Source organism: Juglans microcarpa x Juglans regia, chromosome 1D (genome assembly GCF_004785595.1).
Source record: "Juglans microcarpa x Juglans regia isolate MS1-56 chromosome 1D, Jm3101_v1.0, whole genome shotgun sequence".
NCBI classification, from domain to species: domain Eukaryota; kingdom Viridiplantae; phylum Streptophyta; class Magnoliopsida; order Fagales; family Juglandaceae; genus Juglans; species Juglans microcarpa x Juglans regia.
The window spans coordinates 8,736,132-8,761,972 of NC_054594.1; the positions used below are offsets into that span (position 1 = coordinate 8,736,132).

Genomic DNA, 25,841 nt, shown 5'->3' on the forward strand with positions numbered 1-25,841 from the left:
GATTTTCTTCTCTCTGAGGTTGGAAACTAAATATATATTGGACGAGAAGTTCTATTTGCAGTCCTGAGTGGGAGATTGCTTGTGCAGTCCCATTAATGAATGAGAGTAAAAGGAAAAAAATCATCATTTTAAAAATGATATTATTGTAATTTTAAATTTTTTTAAACATAACTATATGTGCTTGTATGAGCAGTCCGAGGACTATATGTAGACTAATTTATATTAGATTGACAAGAGTTTTGTTCCAATTTCTCTCGATTCAATATGAATTTTGCAGGCGTAGATCTACTTGTTAATAGATCCATATGAATAATGATTCAATAAATATATATTATATTATATTTGTTAGGGGGAAAAGATTAGAGCTATAAATTCATAAAAAAATAAAAAATAACGGATATGAGCTCGAGTGAGTAAGAAATAGAACATATCTATTGGTCAAAACTTCCTAGGTTTTTTGTTTTTTCTAGCCCGGTTTGGATATAAGAGTGATCTCAATTATCTCAATTCATCTTATCTAATCATTACATTTTTTTCAAATTTTCATATAAAATATAATAAATAATTCAATTTTTTCAAATTTTAAAACAATAATAATATTAAAAAATAATATTTTATTTAATCTTTAACTTTTATCTCATCTCAATTTACTATCTAAATGACACCTTAATTTCTTATACAATCTCGTACTTTTTTTTTCCCCTATATATCTTGTTGCATGCCCTTGGAATAATTTACCTATACTTCTATTATATTAATATTGATTAATTTGTTCATACATAATATTACTAATATCATTGCTCAGAATGATTACCATGAGTATTTCCAATGAAAAATATTGTATTTTCTATAAATAATGTTTCTATCCCTATAATTGAAATATAAATTAGTTCTAAGTTCTCAACGTCTTGGGAATAAAATATTTTCAAAGAACAAAAAATCTTGTTCTTTGAACTTAAACTTAATTCTTAAAACAAAAAAGCAATTTTCTATGATTTGTTTATCTCTATATCTCTATCCTCTATTCAATCATTTTCCTCCTCGTTGAATATCTCTTTTGTGAATCCTGTGTTGGGGAAATCCACCTTGGTGCGGGTGGTGGGATAGATACCCACGCACCCGAGATAAGGCAGCGGCTGCCACAGGATGGTCCAACGAAGTCAAGGGGTCGGTCACACCCTTTGGGGTGGGCAACCACCAATTGCATGTTCCTTCTTCCTCTTTTTTTTTTTTTTTTTTTTTTTTTTTTTTTTTTTTTTTTAATTTAATTTTATAAATTTGTTTTTAATTGTTTGTGGAGATTCGAGAAGTGTATTTTACATGCTGATATAACAACTTTTGGTTAGAATGTGTAAAATATTTTTTATGCCGCATCATGTTGTAAGATTAATTAATGACATCAGGATGTGAATTAATCTTAGAGAGAGAGAGAGAGAGAGAGAGAGAGAATAAAAGCTAAGGTAAAATTTCCTAAGATCAAATTTGAAGTTAGATATACTAGTCAAATATATATCATTTCATAAAAAAATGCTAATAAACCTTTTTGAGTTTTCCAACAAATTTGAATTTTAAATTACATGAATGCATTCCCTTTATTTAAAACTAAGTTGTAAGAAGTATGTATATGTATCATTACTCAAAAGTTTTATTTATTCATCATTGAATTTTGTATTATATGTCACTATGATCAGTGCTTTGACATGAATTGTGAAGTGGGAAATATTTGGTTGTACCAACTTATGATCAAGTTTGCTCCTCCCTCCCTTCTCCCTTTTGGCTTGTCCAGAAATTGTTTAGATTGTTTTCTATTGGTTTTTCTCTAGTTTTTCGTCCATATCAAGGAGAAGTGCGGATCTACTACCTTTTGACCCTCTAAGACTGCCATGCACCCCACCGCAGGACTCCCTTGCCACTGATCTTTCAGACGACAGAAGCCAAATACAAAAAGAAGTAGCGCGTGAGCCACACGTGCGGCTCAAATCATGCCTGAGATTCATGAGCTACCGCATTGAGGAGTGCTTGTTGTCGCCAAGTGTGGCATTTTCAGGGCCAATGACCTCGGATCATTCAGACCCGACCATCCGCCACTCTCCTAGTGTGGTGCGTGGCCTTCACACGCCACCATAGTCCCTAACGATCATCCGTCAGCAATTCGATGCATCTCCAGTTTGCTATCTTTCTACGTTCTTACTTTTCTTACCAAAGATCGTGGGAAAGAGGTAGTGGAAGTTTCCGACAGCCAGTCCAGACTAGCGAAATGCAACACACATCATTTCATTGCAACTTCCAGTCACATTATTACAATCCATTTTTGGTTTGTATCAAAACCTCTTCAAGCGACTTCCTCTTGTAGGAAATGGGTGAGAGTCAAGTCATTAACTCCAAATTCCTTATTTATTTATTTATGTCTTATATTATATTTGCTAGTTTGGAATGAATACGAGACCTCTTACCCTGTTGGCTATTATATTCCGTAACTATTAAATATATATTACTTGCTTAGCTAAAAAAGAAAATAAAGAAGTACTTGATTATGATTCAGTATGACTGAAAAAGTACTGTACCAGCCAAAATGGGTGTTTGCCTTTACTTTTGTCTTTCTATTTAAAATATATTTGAAATTTGTCTTTACGAGAGATGATCGATCAAACAGATATATTCTTAATTAATATTTTAACAAATAAAAAAAAAGGGCCAGCAGATTGACAAAGCTGATCCTCTCCATTTGATCCGTTTCATTTCAAATGAAGAGTATTTCAACATAGACTACATGCACCTCTGATTATTGTATCGAACAAAAACACGAAGTTGCAACTTCTACCAACACACACACACACACACGCATATATATAGACACAACCTTAATTCTAATTTGTAGCAGAGCCAGACTTTTGAGGATTTCACCAAGTAAAGCTAATGGATTCAAAGTGCAGATTATCTGCAGAACCTGACGAACAAATGGCCGCAACCTCATTTCTCAACCTCTTCGGGCCTGATGCCAGAACTTTGATACTTGATTCTTTGCACCCTAGTAGCATTCCTGCAAGAGAAAGTTCGCGTTCGTTGATAGGTGAAATGACCAAAATACTCCATATATAGTTTATGCTTAATGGATTCTACTGTATTAATTACTCACTCTTTAGGTCGGGTCTTCCACCAAAGTGCACGTTGATAGCTTGGGCAAGAGACTGGTGAGGGAGGCTTTCCAACTCCATATCATGATAAGAGCTCGGAGACCCCATTGCCCCTTGTTCCATGTTCTGAACTTGCTTAGCTTCAATGGCATTCTGCCTCTTGTTCCAAAAAAATGCTACACTGGCTATCATGGCTATGCAGAAGCTCAAGACTAACATATTAATCACTGCTCTCCAAGAGGTCGAGAATATGTTATTGGTATTGTGGTCGATAGGATATATATAATAGCGAGTAATGATTCCCGTCAACAAAAGGAAAATGACAAAGGAAGATGCTATTATCATGCCAAGCCAAAGCCAGCTTTTGGGACCTAAAATGGCAGACAAGGGTGCATCTGTTGCATGGGGCTTGAACCATATGGCTCTAAGGCCGGGCATTGAGTTATCCGTTTTGGGTTCTTCTTCTCTTGTTATGAAGGCTTCAATCTGTAGCTGCAGTTTGGAGATCATGTCAGAGCTGGCCGGAGTTGCAGAGATAGGAAGGATGAGGTCTAGCATGGTGAGGTCGGAGGAATTCTTGAATGCAGAGATCAGGATCACTTTTGGAATGTTGCAATTCATGGGCGTATTGCTCATGAACATGAGCTCTCGAATGATAGATATGAATGGAGTAATGCCGCTGCCTCCACTCACCATCACAAGAGTGTCAAACCTGCAGAATCAATCACTAATTAATAATTTTTAATTAAGGAGGTAAAAAACAAAGCTATGGAATAGTTTCGAAAACAAACTTGAGATGATGAATAATATTTTTTAACCTGAAAAAATCTGTTGAAGCCGGCCCATACGGTCCTTCAACCGAGACCTCGAGGCGATGGAGGGAATTATTAGTAGGTGATGAAAGCATGTGGTAGAGCTTCTTGGTCCAACTTCCATCGCCTTTAACAACAACGCTGAGCTTGTCGCCTTCCAAATTGCTGTTGGAAGTCACAGTAAATGGATGCCACTGTAACTTGGAAATGCTAGGCACATTTATGAACACCACGCTCAAGGGATTATATCTCAAACCTGGCAAAAATTATCAAATCCAAATCTATCTTTAAAAAAATGCAAGACTCTCGTATTAATACTAATCATGAGCATCTATTATTCAACTTAATTTTATCATCTTTAGCCACGTCGACTAATATACGTCAGCATGTGACTAATTAAAGCCGATAGATATATAGTAACTGAAAAAACAACATTTGATACTAAATATTATCAGGCATAAGCTAGCTTTACCCAAACTCTTGGCAAAGTTGAGTTCCAGAGTTTGACCAGGCAGAACTCGGGCAGAAATCAATCGAACATTTTGTCGTGACTGTAGAAACCTGAGGTAACGGTCGACAACGAAGAGATAGAAAGAGGGCAGCATCATGGTGCAGAAGGTGAAGCCAACATGGAGAATGAAGAAGATCATGAAGAGAATGTAAAGGTAATGGGTGTAAAAGAAGAGCTCGAAGAATTTTCTGCGTATGCGAGGGAATGTTGTAAACCACATGGCTAATCCGGCTAGCAAGGCTAGCTCTCCTGCCACGTTTGATACCCCAGTTTTTTCCCAGTGAAGCATCTGCATGCATGCATGCGTTTCATTAATATCATCATGATCACAATGATCAAATTCCACAATATCCCAAGATAATTAAAAGGGGAAAAGGTTAACATTCATGCATTAATTAGAAAATAGAATAAAAAATAAAGTTGAAATTGATCCATGATGACTTGACAGTACATGAATCTCACCAAGGATAAAGTGTTATTAGCCATGCAGTTGGTGGCCAGGAATAATGAGCATGAGTTGTCCCAAGGCGATTTACATATCTATAGTAAAGTACTACTGTATATCACTTTCACAAGCTTGTTTAAGTTAGATGGGCATCATTACCAATTCGTGGGAAGTACTGTAGAAAACACAAAGCACTTTCCAATAAATATGGATGAAAATCAAATTCATGAACTCTAATAATTCATCGAATCATCTGGGTCCAACATCTTTGTGGTGGTCCCAAGCAAGCAGCCATTAAAATCAAAAGAAAAGGAATAAAAAGCAATTTAGAAGCTCCTTCACTAGTAGTGCCGGATGAACAACCTTTTTGGACAGACCTAGCTAGTTTGACTTCACACACACTCACGAATATGGGTTGATGGTATATATATCGTGTGTGTGTGTCTATATGGCCTAAGCGCAGGCTCACTTACGCACGCGGCCTCTCAGGATGGCAGGACCATTTTCCTCTTTTGCAGAAACCCCATTCCTTCTGCTCTCTATCCATGATCTGATCAGACAGAAAGAAAACAAAAAAACAAAACAAAATCCTGGGTACTAAGTATAAAGTTGATCTTCATGATCCACCATAATATATAGACGTGTTTTCTGCACTATTAATCTCTGGCTCCTACCAAGAAAGTCAACCTACTGTAACAACCCAAAACCATTCAATTTATGAGCCCCTACCAACAGTCTTGTCCTAGCTGAAACAGTTCATGATTTTCTGCATGGAAAACAGGTCATGCATGTGAAATATCGACATAGCTAGCCACAACAGCAAAGCAATATTGACGCGTAAAATATATGTAACAGACGTCTGCCTCTTTGCAAACCATACAAGGAAGCTAGGCTAATACTTAATTGTCGAGCAAAGCACTGAAGCCGAGTTTACGTACGAGTGGGTCCAACCATGCACTAACCGACCTGCATACCGACCTGCATACCATCACGATGATCATCATGTGAATACCACCGTAACCACTTCTTTCAGCATTACTACTTTCGGCGTTCATGATCTTTCATGACATGGGGAAGGTCGAACCTAGACGCATGCATCATCTCCCAATTAAATGTATTTCTTTTTCTGTTTTAATTTGTCACTAAACAGGCCCAATGAAAAAAGTATCTTAGGATGTTCTGAAACTACGTACATGCTAATCATGTATTGATCTTTGTAATCGACCAGTACTTTAATTTGTATTAATCTGAGATGGGATTATTAGTCTTGTACTTGATTGAATAATTACCACCGGAATAATTCGATAACAGAGACAATCTACTTAATATAATAAAGAGCAAGCTAGCTTATACCCTAGTGGACGAACCCTAATAATCAAACGCAATAAATTACATACAGTTAATTATTTGATCAAGAAAATAAAAAAACAAAATGCTATATAAAAAGCTTCAGTACACACACACACACACAAGGATTGTATCTATTGATCAACCAGTAGTACTACTTACGGTAATAAAAGGTTTCTGTAAATATTAATTAATTACCCGGGAAATGTTATTGGTGAAAGCCCAGTAGACAAGGTAACAAATGCCATGAGCAGTGAAGAAAGTCATGACGATGTGACCAAGCCATATGTGGTACTTGATGCTACCCTCTGAGGTGAGGCCGAATATTGGCAGCACCGATGACCCTCGAGTCACCGGGAAGAACAGAAATGCCAAACATAAGTTTCCGACCAGTCCTAGAATTAAACCTGCTGTGTCCAACTTAGATTGCCATCTGCACAAAGATCACGGAACAGTACAAAGATCGATTTCAGTGGCCTGAATCATGAGAAATAAATTAAGATCTTTGTCAAAATTGACAATTAAAATAATTTAGTAATTTTAAATATTTCAATAAGAATAATAATAATAATAATATTAAAAAAAGAAGATGATGAACACGAATATCATAGTTCTGATGATCTGCAGGTCGTTCATCAGTACTACTTACACTTCCTCGCCGTTCTTTGCTGCTGATGATGGGGTGATTTTAGCGAATTTGTTGCGTAGATAAGTTGCAAAAGACCAAACTAAGAGTGCAATGAACATGATGAAAAACCCCAGCTCTATGCCTGAAACTATCCCCAGTGGGCCTTTTACCAGCGCCGGTTGCTTCCAGGTTGCAAACTTATGATTTTTGCCATTGCTGCTTATCAATACTCATGATGATCATAGAAAACTGTATCAGGTCGAGTTTTCGTTCTTATATTCATAATAATTCGTGCGGAAAAATAGAAAAACTAGCACCCTGGCCATTATTCTTTATTATCAGTATTAGCCATAAAAAAAAAAAATGTATAATATGACATATTTGTAGTACTGATCTACCTTTGCATGTTACTAACGTTATTCAATTTGGTTCCAAAATGGAGGAAGACACAACCCACGGCAGCAATAAACAGAACGGGAAAGGTGTAAATCAGAAGTGTTGCACCTGTGAATTAAGGCATATATGTAAAACTATTAGAATACTAATTATGATAAAAAAAAAAGAAGGGAAAGTGTTAATTCTCATCAAGACACATCAGTACCGGAAATAACTGATCAAATGGAAAAGGGAAATGCTTCGTCCGGTAACAATGTCACAAAAATAAATTTATAAATTAATGTGATTTGATATACGTGAGAGTTGAGTTTATAAACTTCATTTTGCAATTAAATTTGATATATCACGTTAAGTCACGTCAATTTGTAAATTTATTTTTATCAGATTCTTTTGTGGATATAACATTTATTAATGAAAAATGAAAGGAATATAAATAGTATTGGATTGTTAACCTTCCGTCCCAAAATATGTGGAGTTAGTCTTTGATCGGATAGTGGGCAGCCAGTCCAGCTTGTATGTGTTGGTGGGCATCATGATCCACATCAAAAGACTCCCCAGAAAGACTGCCATCAATACCAGCCTCATGGCTGCCTTAACTTTCAGCTTCATGATTTCTTCATGCGAAGAAGAAGAAGAAGAAGAAGAAGGTGGCTTTTTGATCACCATGTTTGCATCCATCTCTCTCTATATCTATGATCTCTCTCTCTATTCTTTTTTATTATGTATGGGTAATGCAAGAGGAATTGCCCTTTTATAGGGAAGAATGTGTATATGATTTTATATTAGATACAACAACAGGAGTACTTTGGTCATGTGGGCAAAAGCAGCATGATTCATATCTTTTGTCCCAGTGTTAGAATGTCAGCCCCCTTTTTTAACCACAGAAATCAAAGGGCCAGCCAGCATAACATATAAGACAGACGTCTGTACGTTATGCAAATTAGGAAATTAATTAAATGGTTTTTTCAATAATATATATTATCTGAGATTTTTTTTTATAAAGAATAAAAAGGAAAATAAAATCTAATTAATTACATGATTTCGCCTACATGCAATGTGCATGTGGGGATTACTGATTAGTATGGATTTATTTCTTTTTTTGGACATGCGTGCAGTGTGTTTAGGGTGTGGCTGCTTGTGTTGCCTTCTGGCTTATTTGTAAGCACGCCTTCCACGTCATACTTGCCACATGTCCTATTTTTAATTTCGATTTGTACAAATTATATATATATATATATATAATATCTTAGCTTTAAGAATGATTTTTTCTTTTTAATAATCATCTAATATTATTTTTTTTTATCTTAAATTTGATATCATCAATCACATCATTCAACATATTATAATTCTTAAATTACATTGTATCAATTATTGTCCTCTAAGATAACAAAATTTACAACAAAAATAATCATGATTATTTCATTTCTACGCTAAAAGATTTTTATGACGGAGTATTACATACCATCTTGAGTCGATTCGAAAGCGACGCTAAAAAATAATTGTGATGTACATGATCATATTTTTTACGACGATTTTAAAAACCATTTTTTTTGTAATATCATTTCTAATTTGATAATACAGTGAAGAATCGAGACTTTTGGAAGAAGAATTAGTATTGAGTATGCTAAGTGAGTATAATTATTGAGTAGTTTTGGAATACGAACATGTAATTAGGATTCTTACTCTATCATAAGATGCCATGTCACAAAAAATTAATATTTTTATAATAATTTTCATATCATGATATGCTGTAAAAAGTTGAAAATTTCATATTATGATCTATATAACACTACAAGAAAACTTTTTATTTGTGGCCAGTTAATTCCAGCGAAATAATTATTTACAGTCAAAATGAATCTGTTTTGGTCACAAATAATCTTTTCGTCGCAATTAAATGGCCACAAAAACTCATTTTTTTTTGTAGTGTAATTTTGGGATTATCTAATAATTATCTCTATTTAAATTATGAATACGTGTGTAGTAATTCCACCGGTGATAGTGGGGAGAGGCAACCGGATCGAAGTCGGATTGTGAGTTGACGATTAACACTTGCATGAACCTTGCGGTTGGCCCACGTCACTCACACGGTTGACATGACTTAGAACAGAATTTTGTCAAATTGCTTTTCCATTCCCACTAGTACGTACGAAGTATTAATCTTCTAAGGTGGAATGGAAACTACACATCTTATTCTTTCTAACAACACACACAAGCAAAGGGACGTGATCCTTTGTTTCTTTGATCTTCTCATTCTCTCTCATATGAATTAGGGTGTAATCGGTTCAATCCAGTCAGGTTCGATTTAATTTTAGATAAAATTTAAGATCGAACCGATAGGTACTAGTTTTACATTTTCGAAAACTGATTACGCACATATTATCCTTCTAAACTGATACATTCGGTTTTACCAGTTTCGGTCCAATTCGGTCCGATTTTTCAATTTTAATAAATGCATAAAGATTGGGAGAATCGTTCAAAGTCAGACCAATATATTTTGGGCAACATATAAAAGATTGTCGTTTGGGAAAACTTCATTTGGATAAGCTTCTAAATGTAAACATATATAAAATAAAATGCTTCTGATTGTAAGGCTTCGATGATTGGACTCAATACGACAACATATAAGGGCATGCATATTTCATGCAACTATTTATATATGATAGAATTAAATTAACTGAAATTAATAATATTTCTTTATAAAGATCATATATATATATATATGCATGCCAGCAAGAATATTTGTGGATTCGCTTGGGAATTAAAACAGTTAAGAATATATATATATATATATATATAATTTGTCCCCAAAATATGTTATTATATATATGAATAAAGATCATCATCTTTTATATTATTCTGTATATTATATATATAAATTTTATATAATATAAAAAATATTATATATAATATTAAAAAATTAATTTAAAATATATAATAAAGTGAACCGGTCCGGTCCGGTCCTAAAAAGTATAGAACCAAAACTGGACCGGTTCTACCGGTTTGGGCAGGTCTGGTCAGGTTTTCCAGTTTTTCGATTAAATTTTACACCCCTAATATGAATTGACATATTATTTTTTTGAATAATGCTAGTATGCCTTATCATTTTGCCTCCTCATTTTGACAACTATTGCACTTAATTTTTTTTTTCTTGGGGCTCGTTTAGATAGTGAGATGAGATGATTTTAGATGAGTTGAATAAACTATTGTTAGAATATTATTTTTTAATATTATTATTATTTTATGATTTGAAAAAGTTGAATTGTTTATTATATTTTGTATGAAAATTTGAAAAAGTTGTAATGATGAGATGAGATGAGATGAAATGGGTTGAAAGTATTTCTGTATCCAAACGGGACCTTAATAGTTAAAGAAGCGACTATTAGTGTATCGGTGTTTTTCTTATTTTTTAAAAATGTTTGAAAAAAAGAGAAAAAAAGAAAAGAAAAGTGCAATTTGTACTAGGACACACCAAGTGGGCACATGCAAGGCGGCAGAGTAGCACCACTTTATTTTTTAACCAACTATGCAATAAACAGTGGTACAAGAAGAAGGTGTGAGATGCCACATTAATGCAATGCTCGGGGAAGAGTGAGTAAAATAAAATAGAAAATGACAATGAATCATAGGTTCAAAGCCATGTTGCTTAGATGAGTTAAGGAGGAGACCACCAAAAACTGTTTGCATTGATCTAACAATATGTATTGATTGATTGTGATTTCAAACAACAAATGATACAGAGACACTGCAGTTTACTGCTTTGTTGTATTAATTTTGTAGGAAAATTCCACTTCCACAACCTCCATATTATCCTTTTAGGGAAAACAAAATATAATGAAATAACTAGAGATGGAAAAAATGATCATCATGAGTATCAAATGAGCGTTGACAACTCTATCGGCACATAGGGCTCACACGTTGACAAGAAATGAGTGAAGTTAAGTGCATTTTGAAGATCTAATAAGGCCAAAGAATCCGCCAGTGCCACGAGTATAATCGTTAGAATTTGCAGAATCATAGTGTCGCATGCGACTCATGTACAACTTGGACAGTGCATGAACCTCACGTGCTAGTCAATCGATTGTGTTTGTTGGCCTATTTTGTATATCTGTGTCTAGAAAGTGCAGTGGTGTGGCGGGTGTACAGACTTGCCCTGGCTAGAAAGAAATAAATTAGACATTTTCTGACATAATAGAGAAAAAGAAACTAGAAAATAAGAGAGAGGAAGCTCTTCCCTTGCCCTGGTCGGGAAAAGTAGCCCAGGAACTCTTGGGCTTTTAGAGAGGAGAATTTTCTGAAGAGAAATGGAGGGAAATTATTGTAAACTTTGCTTTCACATTCTCTATATCAAAGTGCTAAAACTGGCCTTACAAAATTTAGTAATTTATCTCATAAAAAAATTCAAAAATTATGTTTGATTATATGAAATTTTAGGGATGAAACTGTGTGACATCTTGAATTTTCGTAAGAAATTGTATTTATATTTTTATATGGATGATTATGTGTCTTTGGAATTTTGGATAAGTATGGAAGAGCTCATTGGACTAAATTTTATTTTTAATGGTATATAGATATTTTAATATAAGGTTTGTTAGCCTCAAAAGGAAATAGAGGGACTTGGCCCAAGGGAATATGCCCATGGTAAGTGTTTGGTTTAGGAGGCCCAAGTTAGGTCATGGGACAAGGAGGAGGCGCCATTTGGTTTCTAGAAGGAGTTTTTGGGCTTTTGAAAAAAGGCTAAGTTGACACTTGTCAATCACATATTGGATCCTTAGGTGAAAAGTTAAAGAAGCAAAAAGAGGAACTTAGGGTTTTAGTTTTGGAGTGTAAGTACCACTTCAAGTTACCATGGACACATGACAAGTTAGGACAAAAAGTAGGGGTGGGCAGCGGGGCCCCGCCCCCGCCCGGCTTCCGCCCCGCCCCCGCATGGGCGGGCGGGCTAACCCGCTCCGCCCATGCGGGGGCGGGGTCCCCCGCCCCGCATAGAGAGGGTATAGTGGGGGCGGGGGCGAGATGACCCCAGCGGGGCCCCGCCCCGCCCCCGCCCCGGCCCCACATTAAAAAAATTTTTTTATTTATATATATTAAATAAATATATTGTATATAGATATACACAATTTATAAAAGACTTAAAATTATATTCAAGTCATTGGATTGTTTTGGCCTCCTAGGCCAATCTTTATATAGGAGGCCAAGGCAATACAATAGTCATCCTTAAGCAATGTGGGACTTAGTAGTAAGTCCCACATTGCTTAAGGATGACTATTGTATTGCCTTGGCCTCCTATATAAAGATTGGCCTAGGAGGCCAAATCAATCCAAAATCTAACTCTAATGAGTTTAAATTTTTTTATATTTATAAATCTTAATTTATTATTTAAAATATATTATAATTTTGGTCTAAAAAAATATTTTTAGACTAAAAAAATTTTTTTTTTAACATAATGGCGGGGGCCGGGCGGATGGGGTTTTTCCCCCGCCCCCCGGCACCGGGGCGGGGACCCCGCCCCCACCTCCCGGGGGCAGGGGCGGCGGGCGGGGGGAAATCCCCAACCCCGCATGGTGTGGGCGGGGTGCGGGGAAGGGCACCCCCCGCCCCGCACCATGCGGGTAGCAGGCCTAACAAAAAGTAGTTTGTGAGTTCCAAGATGCATCATACTAGAGAAGACAAAAAACATGTTTCTAGAAGACTTTTTGAAAAAAAAGAAGAGCATGTGACCGACGGCTACAAAGGGGAAGAGAAGAAATCCAAAAAGCACTTAGGAAATGACACAAAAGTCATCTCAAGTGACATGGGATTTCGGCAAGTCCAATAACACACCTACACGCCACTTGTCAACCATGCACATTAGAAGAGTGTTTTGGAAGATTAGGGTTTTGAAAAAATTACCTTTTAACTTTTTGGTGCTTTGAAGTTTTGAACCTAGACATAATTGGAAGGGAAAAATGAAGAATGGAGGAAAGGAGAGTTTCGGTTTAGGGGAGAGAAGGCCACAGGACAGCACCAACCCAAGCCATCCTTTGGTCTTCCCCATGCAAGTCTCATCTTGCTTGTCTTGCATGCATTTGTTGGTGAAAAGCTTAGAGGGGCTATATAAGGAGGTAGCTGAAAATGAGAGAGACCTTTTGGTAAAAAGTTTTCTTGTTTTCCTGGTGCATTTTGGTCACCACCTTTTCTCTCTTTAGTCTTCACTTTCCCACATTTTCTCACTAGCTAAACACCATCACACCTACCACCATTTTCGTGTATCACCAAGAAACCACTCACCATATTTTGAGTAGGAGCTCTACACTTGGAGGTAAGAATCACTTCACTTATTTTCTTGATACACAAACATGCCTAAGTGAAGAACTCATCTGGTTATTTTTAGTTTATGGTTTTTCTCACACAACCACCCATTTTCACTCTAGACTTCAAAGAAGATGGGACCTGAATTATTCTTAATATTTTGAACACATGAACACATGATCTAGGACAGTGCAAAAATCAGTTTTAGCTCAAAAGAAAAACTAGGGTTTTTAATCTTCAAAGGTTTCGGCCCTAGGGTGATTTTGAAAATATCACTACACAACTCATTCACATTTTCGAAATCTAGGATTTTTGGTGAGTTGATTTCTAATATGCTACGTTATATTTTTTAGATTTTGCTAATATTATCGTTGGACTTTTGTAAGTAAACTTCCAACCTATCTTTGATATTATTAGTATATATTATGTGAACTCTTGTTTCTTTACTTGCTTGAACCATGTGATTATTTGTTTGACTATTGCTATTATTTCATATATGTGTATTCGGCCTATGTGATGCTATGAATATTTGTATGAAATTGTGGTTTGAAGCATGATATTCCATGATGATATATTTGGCCCTTGTGTATTTATGCATGAAGTTGTTGCTAAAATCTAGTAGTTCTATGATGTTATTTTTGGCTAAGGTTAGAAGTGATGAGATACAATTCTTGTGAAGTATGATTAAGCTAAGTCTCAAATATGATACATGTTAGTTTCGGTTTTGTCTTATACATTGTTTTGTCTTATACATTTGTTTTGCATGTTTGTTTGGACATAAGAGCTAATGGAAGCATAATGTTATGAGTTGGATTGATGAAAATACATAGTTTGGAAGTCCTAGATGGATCGGCCAAGACATCTTTTGGGTTATAAAAATATGTTTGGTGTTTGGATGAAGAAATAGATTATGTTTGCATGAAATTATCCTTACTTATATGTTTTAATATTTTCAAGCTATGATATGAGATGCATGCTATGGAATGAGCTATGTTTTTCGGCTTTTACATGTTGCATGAACAAGATTTATGTTTCGTCATGAGTCCATGTCACATGTTTCATGCATTTGGGTTCATGTTTTAAAAGAAAAGTCAAAGATATTTTATAAAGATCCCAAATGCTAGGACGGAGAAATGCTCTAGTGGAACTCCCTATCCACTATGGAGTGTTTAAAGTCGAGTGGAAACCCCTAAGTCGACGAAATACAGTCGACGGACTTCGAATGGTTCCTATGGAAGGATACCGGAGCGGGGTTGCATCTAAAACTAGTGAGTGCATATTACGATGAAGGCGAAATATGCGAACTGCTGTAAATGAATATGTTTATGACGTAGTCACCTCGATCAAGTATATCGTTGGTTAATGCGGTAACTAGCGGAGAACACACGGTACTTAGGAGAGCCGTGAGTATCCATATATGTGAATGATATGATATGAGCAAGACATTTGAGCTCCATGATATGAAATGACATGATATGTTATGAAATGATATGACATGATATGTTATGCTATGAAATGCTATGATATGATATGAAATAAATGATAAGGAATGATGAGACTTGTTCTCAATATGATATATTATGACATGATGTGAATTGACATGATATGTTATGATATGAACAAGAACCCGAGCTCAAATGATATGAACATGTGTTAAGAGCTTAAAAGATAAAAGTCATTTTTACAAGAAAATTCCATGATGCATAAGTCAAAGTTTTATGTCATAAGTACATGTCCACGCATTTGTTTGTGTTTGCTTTTATATGCTTATGATATTTGTGGTATGTTGTTTGTTTACTTACTGAGATTTCTCGAAATCTTACTGTGGTAGTTTCCACTACTATTTCCCACCCGAAATGGTAGAAGTTATAACAGGTACCCCGAACTCCCAAGAATTATGAACCTAGACGGTTCTATGATAGAGGACGAGTATACTGTACAGGCTCGTTACGACTATATTGAAGACAAATTGAAACATACGACCTCGCTTCTCAGAGAAATTCTAACTAGTAATAGTCAGATCGAGATCGATGACACAATCTCCCAACCATCCAAAATTCTAAAATTTTGGTGAAATATGGATCAGCTGTCTACTTTTCTTGAGTGAGCCTCAAAGGCCTCGACTAACGCAAAGGCAATGGTGGAAGACTTAAGACTGTTACCACCAAAGCCTCAGAAATCCCATGGGGTCTTTTGGTGTCTGACTCCTGATGGGACAGTAGTAATGAAGAGGACAGGAACCTAAGATGTTTTGTGGGAAAATTTATGACTTAAGGTTACACTTTTTGAGGAACAATATTTTGATGGATCCCGTGTTTTGGGAATGGTTTAAAACACACTATCTTATTTTGGAAGTCTTTTGAAAAACACAACTCTTTTTTTGAAGTGTTTATGCTATATGAAAGCTTTGGGATATTTGGACTTATTGGTACCGTATCTCTTTTTATTTTGCCATTATGCTTAGGTGAGATAGGAAAAAAAAAATTCACTGCGATTTTTATTTCATATTGCTAGATGCTAAGTGCATTACATCTTAACTATCATGTACGAGCTTGTGTTATATATCCTGACGCATTCAGTCACCGTCAAATCCTAAGCGGGGGGCTGGGGGTGTCTCAAATTGCCAGGAGTATACGTAGTTGAGCCGTAACCAAGAGTCTATAGGCAAACTTCAATGAGAAGGCACTGGCTCCTAGATGATGGTAACAAAATTAGTTTATCCTCGATCCTTTGGATGTGTACTTGCAGTTTGAATACTGTTTTTCAAGTTGTTGATTACAAGGACTAGTTTGTACAAAAATGAAAATTGTAACATAGGAGAAAGGGTTTGGTAGTGGTCAGACATAAGTAGAGATGGTGTCTTGGGTATTTGGAATGCCCCTCTAAATAAATCCAAGACGAGCTTGTGTTTAGAGGGACTTGGACCTTGGAGAAAAGAACATTTGAAACTTGTAAGGTATTTTTCCTCGAGGCAGTGAATCTTCAGGTTCCTTTTTCATTTTGTAAATTATTTCGGCTAGCTGCTTGAGGGCCCAAAATTGATAAGCCTATGCTCAATCAACATGCCAAGAAAGCTAAAAGCGCAGGCCTCAAATACCCCCTAATCCCATATATACCATAACAGCCTGATCTCACCAATATAGACATTTATGAGATATTTTGGTTATTTCAAACTATGTTGACAAACCAAATTATCAAAATACCTATGCTTCAAATTAAATGACTATCCATTTCATTTCACTTAAAACGGAAAAATCATTATCCCAAGTCGAACATAAGCCACTGCAAGTCCAATACACAGTGAAGGGTAGGTGGATAAATCGTAGGAAGACTATAGGGTTCAAAGAAAATGGTTTTTATAACGATTTATTATTTAAAATAAGGAAAATGAAACGCATACAACTATTTATGTTATTTGGGGTATCACAGTGTAATGCCTCAATGGAAAGCCCAAACCACATGACCTATACTTCAAATGAACTAATCAATGATACAATTGGAACCCTTTTAGAATCTTATAAAGAGCAATAACTTCTCATTTTCAAGCAATGTGAGATCTTATACACCATCTACCCATATTCTTATCATATGTGGTATCACAATCTACCCCCTTAAATTCCCGACGTCCTCGTTGGGCCAGTCTGTCGTAGGTGGCATGGCTCAAGTCTCACATTTCTCATTGACTAGTCCTTTTGGAGTATAAGTCATGTGATTTGAGTCTTCCATTGAGGTATTACACACCTAACTAATGGTAGATTCTGACTCCAACTCTAATTGTACATATTAATCTGTTGCAAATTTCTTAATGGAAAAAACTTGGGGGAAATAATCCAATTTCTATCTAATAACTACTTTTGTTTAAGCATCAACTACTGAAAATTGGAGAGATTTTCCAGAAAACCATCCAATTGTATCATTGACTAGTCCTTTTGAAGTATAAGTCATATGATTTGGACCTTCTATTGAAGCGTTACACACCGAACTAATGGTAGATTCTGACTCCAACTCTAATTGTACATATTAATCTGTTGCAAATTTCTTAATGGAGAAAACTTGGGGGAAAGAATCCAATTTCTATCCAATAACTACTTTTGTTTGAGCATCAACTACTGAAAATTGGAGAGATTTCCCAGAAAAGCATCCAAGTTATTCGAACCACCCCTGTAACATTAAGCAAACAAATCTGGTTCAAGCATGCCACAAACAGAATTTAGATAATCCCAGAAGTTGAAGCATTCAGAATGGATAAATATGGCACCATTTCATCCCTACAGGCTTATTGAACAACCTCAGGTCTCTTAGGCAACATCTGGGGAAGCGTTAGATATTTAAGACCTTTGACTCTGAAAGTTCAATACAACGTTACAAAATAACAATATGATACATACCAATTACATGAAGCTCTTTAAAGACTTCAAATTCAAACTTACACTTGCCTTCTTCTAGCACAGAAAATATAACAGGGAATTCTACTATCCCTCCTACAGACAACCAAAAAAAAAAAACCGGAAAAAAAGTCATAAGCACTATACTAATTTTCTATGGCATGCGAAAGTTTTATGTTACATAAACCCTTGGGACTCTTTAGAGGTAACCCAAACTACCTCTTATGGCTGTGGCTAGCCCTACTTGACATCAGCACCAGATACATCCGTTGGCAATTTTGACCACGTCAGAGAGTTCTTTAACCCAGTCATCCTCCCACGCAAGAGCATAGATAGGCTTACCAGCAGACAAGCAGCAGCTACCAAAGGAATCAAAACACCAATATTTCTTTTGGGCCAACTCTTCAAAACCAACTCTGCAGGCAACTTGCCAGCAAGACTGCCCATCGAATTATTCAACTTCATAACCTCAACCGCATTCAGCATACCAACAATTGTATATGGCATGCTGATATTCGAAGGCCCAACACTGACACTCAAAACCCCAGAGGCATCTCCATCGACAACGAAGTCGGCATAGAAGGGAGAAGCCAATACATAATTGGTAGCTCTCGACAAATCCAAATCTTTATACGCCAAATTCCCATTAACATACACGTTGAAATACAGCAAACCGAGTGAAATGCTAGCAATATCACAAAAATGCAACCGAACAAGATACTTAAACCCTCCAGTCACGGGAAACACCCATGTAATATTGACATCAGGAACTGAAGCATTCGTACTACGAATCACTCGAGCAGTGTTATAGACGTTATCAGGAGCAACCTCACGGCTTGCACCTCCCATCTGATACCAAATTCGACCACTAAAATACACCCTTTTTGACCCAAAGCTCGAAACCAAGAATTCATCATCGGGAATCCAAGTCCTCCACAAAGTATCGTTAAAAGGGGTCACTTTAGGCCCTCCCACACTTACCCTATGCACAACTTCAAGCGCTTGCATAGCCAACCCATCAAATTCGTCAGTTTTCACAGAATTAACATACTCTGCCGTATCTAGGATCAAATCTTTAGGCGCAGAAAGCACTTCAAGTGCGTTCACAAAAGCAAATTTAGACGTTTTAGCGGGAATAAACGTGATTACAAGCTTTTCAGTATCAACCCAGATCAGGTACTCCTTCACCCTAGGGCTTACTACCTCCCCACCGATAAAATCGCTCAGAACCACAAACCCATTGACCAAAACGTGAAATTGCGCATCCCCAAAATCAAATTTCGAAGAATTGAGCTTCTGGAAATGGAAGCGTACCATGTGGGTCCCTTTTTCTCTGATCTCAAACTCGTACCTGGAAGGCCTGGTGAAGACCCTGGCCGATTGATAGATTCGGGGAGAAACATCATAAGGGTTCTCGTTTCTGAGCAAAGCGGACCGGCTCGAGTGGAGTGAGTACTTGTTGCGACAAGATGCGTCAGAAACAAATCGGCGATTGTCCACGACAGAGTCCACGATGGATCCGCAGTCGACGAGGTAGTTATCTATGGGGAGAAGAAGGTGTAAGAGAGAGCTGAGAGGGTACCGAGAGAGAGTAGGAGGAGAAAGAAAACAAACTTTCCATGTGGAAACTCCATTAGAGAGAGATTGAGAGCTGAGCTGAGAGCCTGAGAGGCCAAAAGTTTGGGGTTTGTAATAAGCTAGCTCGCTGGGGAGGATGAAGAAATGGGAGTCAGAGAAGACCGAGGTTACGGGTCCACGCGCACTGGTGTGACTGGCTAAAACAGCCTGGCAAAGTTGCGCAGGACGCGCATGAAAGCGGGACCCTTCACCTTTCAAAGTGGGATTCACTTTGGACGACAATGAGAGGATGCCGTTTTTGACGGGGTTCAAGTCTTCAAGACCACACCGCACAATTCTTATTGATGTATAGATATACAATTTTTTATTATTTTCTATTATATGAAAATTATTTTTATTATAAGATAATAAATATCATTTTTTTATAATGTCTCACAAATTTACTTTTCTTATTGACATTGACTAAAGAAAAAGTAAACCTTTGACCTATTGTAAATCTATCATTACTCTTTTTTATATTAAAAATAGTCGAGGTTTTGATTTTTTTTTTCTTGAAAAGTAGAAAAGTATCACCATTCAAAAAATTATAACAATTTTTTTTTTTAATCATCATGGGTTTATTAAAAGCTTTTTAAAACAAGTAATTTAAATATATTTAGATCTTAAATTTATTTCAAAATTCTCAAAATGTTAATAAAGTCAACACAAGAAAACTGCTTATTTATTGTTATTTATTTTTTTACAAAAATTACTATTTTCTATTAAAATGAATCTAGTATCGTTACAAATAGACATTTTCTTCACAAATAACTCGTTATAACTAGTTTGTAAAATTTTCTTTAAATTATAAGTTCTTACGCAAAGTTTAAGACCTCGAGCAAAAGAGAAACAAACCCATTAATTGGGTTTTATAATATTTATACAAATATTAAAAAGACCCACTTCATAGGTCTCTTCTACTTAAAATCTCTTTCACTTAGACATCTTTATAAAGTCGGTATTAGATCATGTGTTTTTTTTTTTTTGGGGGGTTAAGAGGGTATATAAAAGAAAGAAGGGGAGAGGAAAGGGATTAATGGATCATGGATGCCTCCAAAACTACAGAAGGTTAGCTCTCATGTAAACAGCGAGTGGTCTTACGCGGGACTTTGGTTGCCAATCAAAGACAGAAAACGAGGTCTAGTGGATGTCATTATACGTAAGAACTCGTTTTCTTTAAGGTTAGGGGGTAACCCAATTTTATTTTTTTATTTTTTTTTCATTTTTAGGAATTAAGTGGACACTTATTTGAGAATGTCTCTAAATAATCAAATTAATGAAACCTCAAACAAATTCTTGATAATTTTCACATTATCGGAACTCATTTGAAAATTAATGCAACATAATCGTGTGTATTATATAAATATGAATTATGTATTGATTCGTTCACATTCAAGGATAAAACATTAAAAATATATTTCAATTCCACGTCCTTTTGAATGGATACTTTGTCTTTTCCTGCATTATTCTTAGTTGTGCACAATTTGCACCATACACTATAAGAGAAAGTACCTTTACCGATGATTCATTTTCGCTGGCAAAATCAGTAAAATCGCCGCCTCTCACATTTCCTTAAATCACTGGAGGTTTGCCAGTATTAAAGTCCAACTTTTGATCTACTCTAACGGAAGTCAAAAATTGCCGGCAAAGATTTTTTTACCTGCGAATTTTATTTGCCTCAAATAGTGCCTTTAATCGCCACAATTTCAAGATACGATTCAGTTATTAATCGTTGGGAAAGATTAATTCTAGCGATTCATTTATATCGTTAAAAGAGGAAAAATCGCTGAAAATATACTTTCCCAACGATTTTTTGAAATTGCCGCAATAGAATTAATGGTTTTAAAATAACAATTGCAGCGGTAAAAATCCGCCGGTATAGCTTAATGCCAACGATTTTCATATCGCTGCAATTGAGTTATTATTTTGGAGAATTCGGTTGCAGCGATCATAACATCGCTAGGAATACATCAATTACGGCGATTATAAAATTGCCGTGAATTAGCTTTTCGTTTTGAAAATTAATTGGTGGCAATTTTTAAATCGCTGATATTGATATTTTACCAACGATTTTCATATCGCTGGTAATGACTCATCAGGTTTTTAATTTATTTCCCAGCGTAAAATTATCACCGATAAAGATCTAAAAATCGTCGAGAAAAGAGAATTCTGGTAAAACTTTTTGACCCAATTTTCTTACTAGGCCTGGTTTTTGGTTGTTCATAAATGCAACATTCAACCAACTTCTGCTTCATTCATTCAACTTGAACATCGAAAACACATGAAACAAATTAAATCCATCAACTCATCCGAACTCATATGTATTTATATACTGGGATGGTACATTATATTCTCATATCAAGTACAAATTGAGCTACATCTGAAATAATAGATAACCATCACGGCCATAACAAATTGTTTAACTTTACTATTCACTGAAATAACCACTACCAAGTTCCACAACTCTAATTAAGTGGGACCGTTCATCGGCATTAGCACCTATAGTTTTGCATATCGTCTTCGATCGAGAAAGGTAGCAAACACGAAGATATATATCTCACGTCACTTCTCATACTCCTAATCCGTGTATTTGACAATATCAACAGACTGCACAACATTAAGAAAAACTAAAAAATTCAGTTATGATATTAATCAAGATAGGTTTGATGACATTATGACTAGAAGGAAAAGCAATGAACCAAAAAAAAAAAAAAAATCAAAAAATAATATTCGTTTAGCTTATAAAGATAAGTACAGTAAATATCCTTTAAAACCATTGCACAAAGATGAAAGCAGATGTGAAATACTAGTTGCACGTTTTCTTTTTGCACTTAGCTTTCAATTCCTCTCTCTCTCTCCTTCTTCTTCTTATAATACAAAAAGATCCCTCTTTATTGATTCAAATACTGGTTGGCTTATTCAAATACCAGGTTTCAAATTATACCACGACTCATTTTCGATCAAAAGGAACTTGATAATTTGGTGCTACCATGTATTTAGAAAATAAAAAAGGAACAAGAAGGAAACATAACCTCTGGAATGGGACCTGGGGCATATATGTCATAATCCTCAGCTATAACAAGGACTTCATCCCCTTCTTTCAAAACATAACTGTCATATGGATTTAAAATTATCTTCCCACATCTGTAGCCACCTTAATTCCACAAGGAATTGCATCAGGAAATGAAATATATGCATCTTCAAAATGCAGGCCATCCAACCCCAATACATCCTCCCAAATCTGCCACAAGAAACCAAATAATACAAAATTTAAAGACTAAACAGTTGTAGTTTCAATTTGTGAAATTAACACTCTAGTATTTAAGAATTGCATAATCAAGTTTCCTGCTTAAGGCAATAGACCTCGAAGCCATAGCAAATATAATGTTCAACATATGTATAAAATGTAAAATATGTACCTAAATTACAAATGTGACTCTGTTCTGTAGATAAACTGCATAAGGTACATATACACAAGTGAAACTGAGTTGCAATAGAAAATGAAAAAAAATAAATTAAAATCAAATAATAAAAATTTTGAGAATCTCATCAAGATTTTCCAAATAAAGAAAAGGAGAAATCTAACTACATCAATGTATTGAATAAAAAGGAAAGTTTAAATTCAATAACAGGGTGATATGCTTGTGAAAAACTGGTATTATAAATGTGAAGAGCATCCATACCTTGTTTTATATTTTCTTGAGAACCTAATTGCAAAACCCTCGAACAAGTTTTTTTTCAATGACAATATTTTCGTGTAAAAAAAAAAAGCAATAAATTATTTAACTTGCTTTAGGTGACTTTCTACATTGGTTAACCAAAAGACATGTACCTTGAGGTTCAATCTTTATTCTCATCCTTTATTTCTATTATCCCCACTCCCTAAGAAACTAACCAGTCTTTATTCTCAAAATGCATATGGATCTGATTTCTACTACCAGATCCAAATTAAATTCCCCTACCACACACACACACACAAACACACAGAGCATATGAAGCAAATGTCTGTCATTAAATAAGTGTCTATATGTAACACTTCTCCAGAGAGGGCTTGGGAATTGAAATGGACTTCTCACTTAGAGGGTGAGGGCCTCCAAGATTCAGATGAGAGGAAGAAGAAGGTAGAATTGAGGGAAATCAACTAAATATTACCTTTTGCATAGAACTGAACAAATCATCCTTCTGAAAATACATACAGTAGAGGTAAAACAGAAAACACATTTCAACTTCGTCTTGTTCCTTCTCAAATTCACCCAAAAACTCTGAGTCTTGGTCTGAAACTATAGTTAGAGGAAGGCCAGGTAGTTTAAATATATGTTTGAGGAAGAGTTGGGCTATGTGTTTGGCTGTGTATGGATGGGAAATGGTTGTGAAATGGTTGTATTTTGTGAGTCGATTCACCACGAACCATAGGCTATTATACCCTTGTGAAGTGGGGAGGCTCTCAATGAAATCCATGGTTATGTTCTAAAATGGTTGCTGAATTTTCTGAAAATTATTTGGTAATTTTTATTAAGAAACTTCTATAGTAAATTAAGAAACTTTTGTTTTTTAATGTAAAACAAAAAACAAATTGTGTAGTCTCTGTTTAAAACCTGGCCAAATGCTATGTATCATTGATTAATCTTTGGATACAGACCTTCCCTTGTCTTCCATTGTGTTCGTAAAAGGAAATACTGTACCATTTCATCAAATTAATTACTATTCTAGCTTCCAAACTTTAAAGGGACAACATTATTGCCAGAGACTGTGTTGCTTTCAGTTGTTTGTCAAAATGAAAGAACATCATCTTGATTCTTATCACAAAGAACAAACCTACCTTTAATTAAATATAAACAGGATTTTGTCAAATGAATTTTTGGATATCATGTGGTACGGAGTGGAAATGGGGCTAAGGCCAGTTTAGGGTAAAGTCTCAAAGTATAAAGCAGCTAAACTGGTCGAAGATTTTGGTCATGGGGTTAAGGCCAAGTGCTCAATTTGGCTTATACACCTTGTGGTTGACATAGAGAATTTGTATTTTTGTGATAAGTCATACAAAGCTTTAGACATAAAGAATAAAAATAAAATCAAGAGATAAATAAGACAACTTACTCTTTGAATTGTTCCCCATAGTTCAGCCAACTCCAATTCATCAAGTGGCATATTTCGTACCTACAGACAGAATACATAGTGCCAATCTATCAAGACAAATCTGGGTGCCAATCTCAAATAAACAAGCAGATGTGAGTCAAGCATGTGTTACGATATGTGGTCATGAATTCATGGTGACATGCAAATGTACATCAGCACAACAGACTTTGAGTATGTTATACCACCTAGCCCGCTTCATCATCCAAGAAAAAAATTACAAGAATAACTAAAAAATAAAAAATTCAAAAGTAAAAAAATAATTAAAAAAACATCATTTTTTATTAAGCACCACAGATGCCAAACAACAATCTCTATAGTCAGGTGACTTGACTAATGTTAAGCATGTTACTTTACACCCATGTCTAGTAGGACTATAGACAAATGATTTCCATCCAACGCTCATGGATTATACCTCATAATATAATCCATGAGCATTGGATGGAAGTACAAACAACAAATTGTTTAAAATAAACCTTTGTCCTGCACTGTGTTGCAAGCCACATCCCATCAGATGATTCACACACCACATCACTGCAGAGCATACCAAGCCGAATCAAATGTGAAATAGGAAGAAAGAGTCAACAAGTATTTGTACCATTTGGGTGATAATTTTATTTTTGAATTAAGGAACTTACACTGGGATTTAACTGTACTATCATGATCGTGATATATATCTCTGCCCTGGTTTACTTGTGAATAAAAGGGACATGGACACTAGATAGCCATATGAAGGACCAGATTTTCACTTGTAAATTTCATTTAGAGAAGAGTCTGGTATGGTGTACACTACAAGGAGAAAGCTGACTTTTCTTTTATTGATCTTACCCTCCTAATTGATTTTCCATATGTGGTATTGTTTAGGGCAATATTATAATCCTGGCCTTGCGCCTGTATACAATTTTTCTTATAATGGTATATATATATAGTATTCTTAGTTGTCCAGAAAAGTCCAAGCTGCTAAACTATTGTTTAATTCCAAAGGCTCAAATTATATTCTTATAATATATATCAGCTACGTGTATATAATATATATATATATATATTCATTTATATATAATAGCTAATTATAGCATACACCCATTAATGATCTTCCACCTCGATCCATCACTTTGATCTTTCAACGATGATGACAAATCACATCATCC

At 35.5% G+C, this 25,841-nt stretch overlaps 2 protein-coding genes across 2 annotated transcripts; both read right to left on the reverse strand.

Annotated features, from left to right (window-relative positions):
• Positions 1 to 2,702: 2,702 nt before the first annotated feature.
• On the reverse strand, positions 2,703 to 8,004 carry LOC121242701 (ferric reduction oxidase 2-like). Its single transcript, XM_041140635.1, has 8 exons — positions 7,726 to 8,004; positions 7,276 to 7,381; positions 6,899 to 7,093; positions 6,448 to 6,682; positions 4,419 to 4,746; positions 3,953 to 4,202; positions 3,137 to 3,846; positions 2,703 to 3,040 (listed from the first exon to the last, which is right to left on the reverse strand). The coding sequence occupies exons 1-8, from the start codon at positions 7,949 to 7,951 to the stop codon at positions 2,901 to 2,903; spliced, it is 2,190 nt and encodes a 729-aa protein (XP_040996569.1). The 5' UTR covers positions 7,952 to 8,004; the 3' UTR covers positions 2,703 to 2,900.
• Positions 8,005 to 17,923: 9,919 nt separating this feature from the next.
• On the reverse strand, positions 17,924 to 24,676 carry LOC121260444 (probable receptor-like protein kinase At5g24010). The gene is made up of 2 exons (XM_041162361.1): positions 24,658 to 24,676; positions 17,924 to 19,838 (listed from the first exon to the last, which is right to left on the reverse strand). Exons 1-2 carry the CDS (start codon positions 24,674 to 24,676, stop codon positions 18,187 to 18,189), a joined length of 1,671 nt encoding a protein of 556 aa, XP_041018295.1. The 3' UTR covers positions 17,924 to 18,186.
• Positions 24,677 to 25,841: the final 1,165 nt, after the last annotated feature.

Bases quoted from the DNA above. Each gene is read 5' to 3' on its own strand.
- LOC121242701 (XM_041140635.1), bottom strand. From the start codon at position 7,951: ATGGATGCAAACATGGTGATCAAAAAGCCACCTTCTTCTTCTTCTTCT. The intron at 7,382-7,725 runs GTTAACAATCCA...CTTAATTCACAG, and splicing joins CACATATTTTGGGACGGAAG to GTGCAACACTTCTGATTTAC. The intron at 3,847-3,952 runs GTTAAAAAATAT...TTGATTCTGCAG, and splicing joins GCTTCAACAGATTTTTTCAG to GTTTGACACTCTTGTGATGG.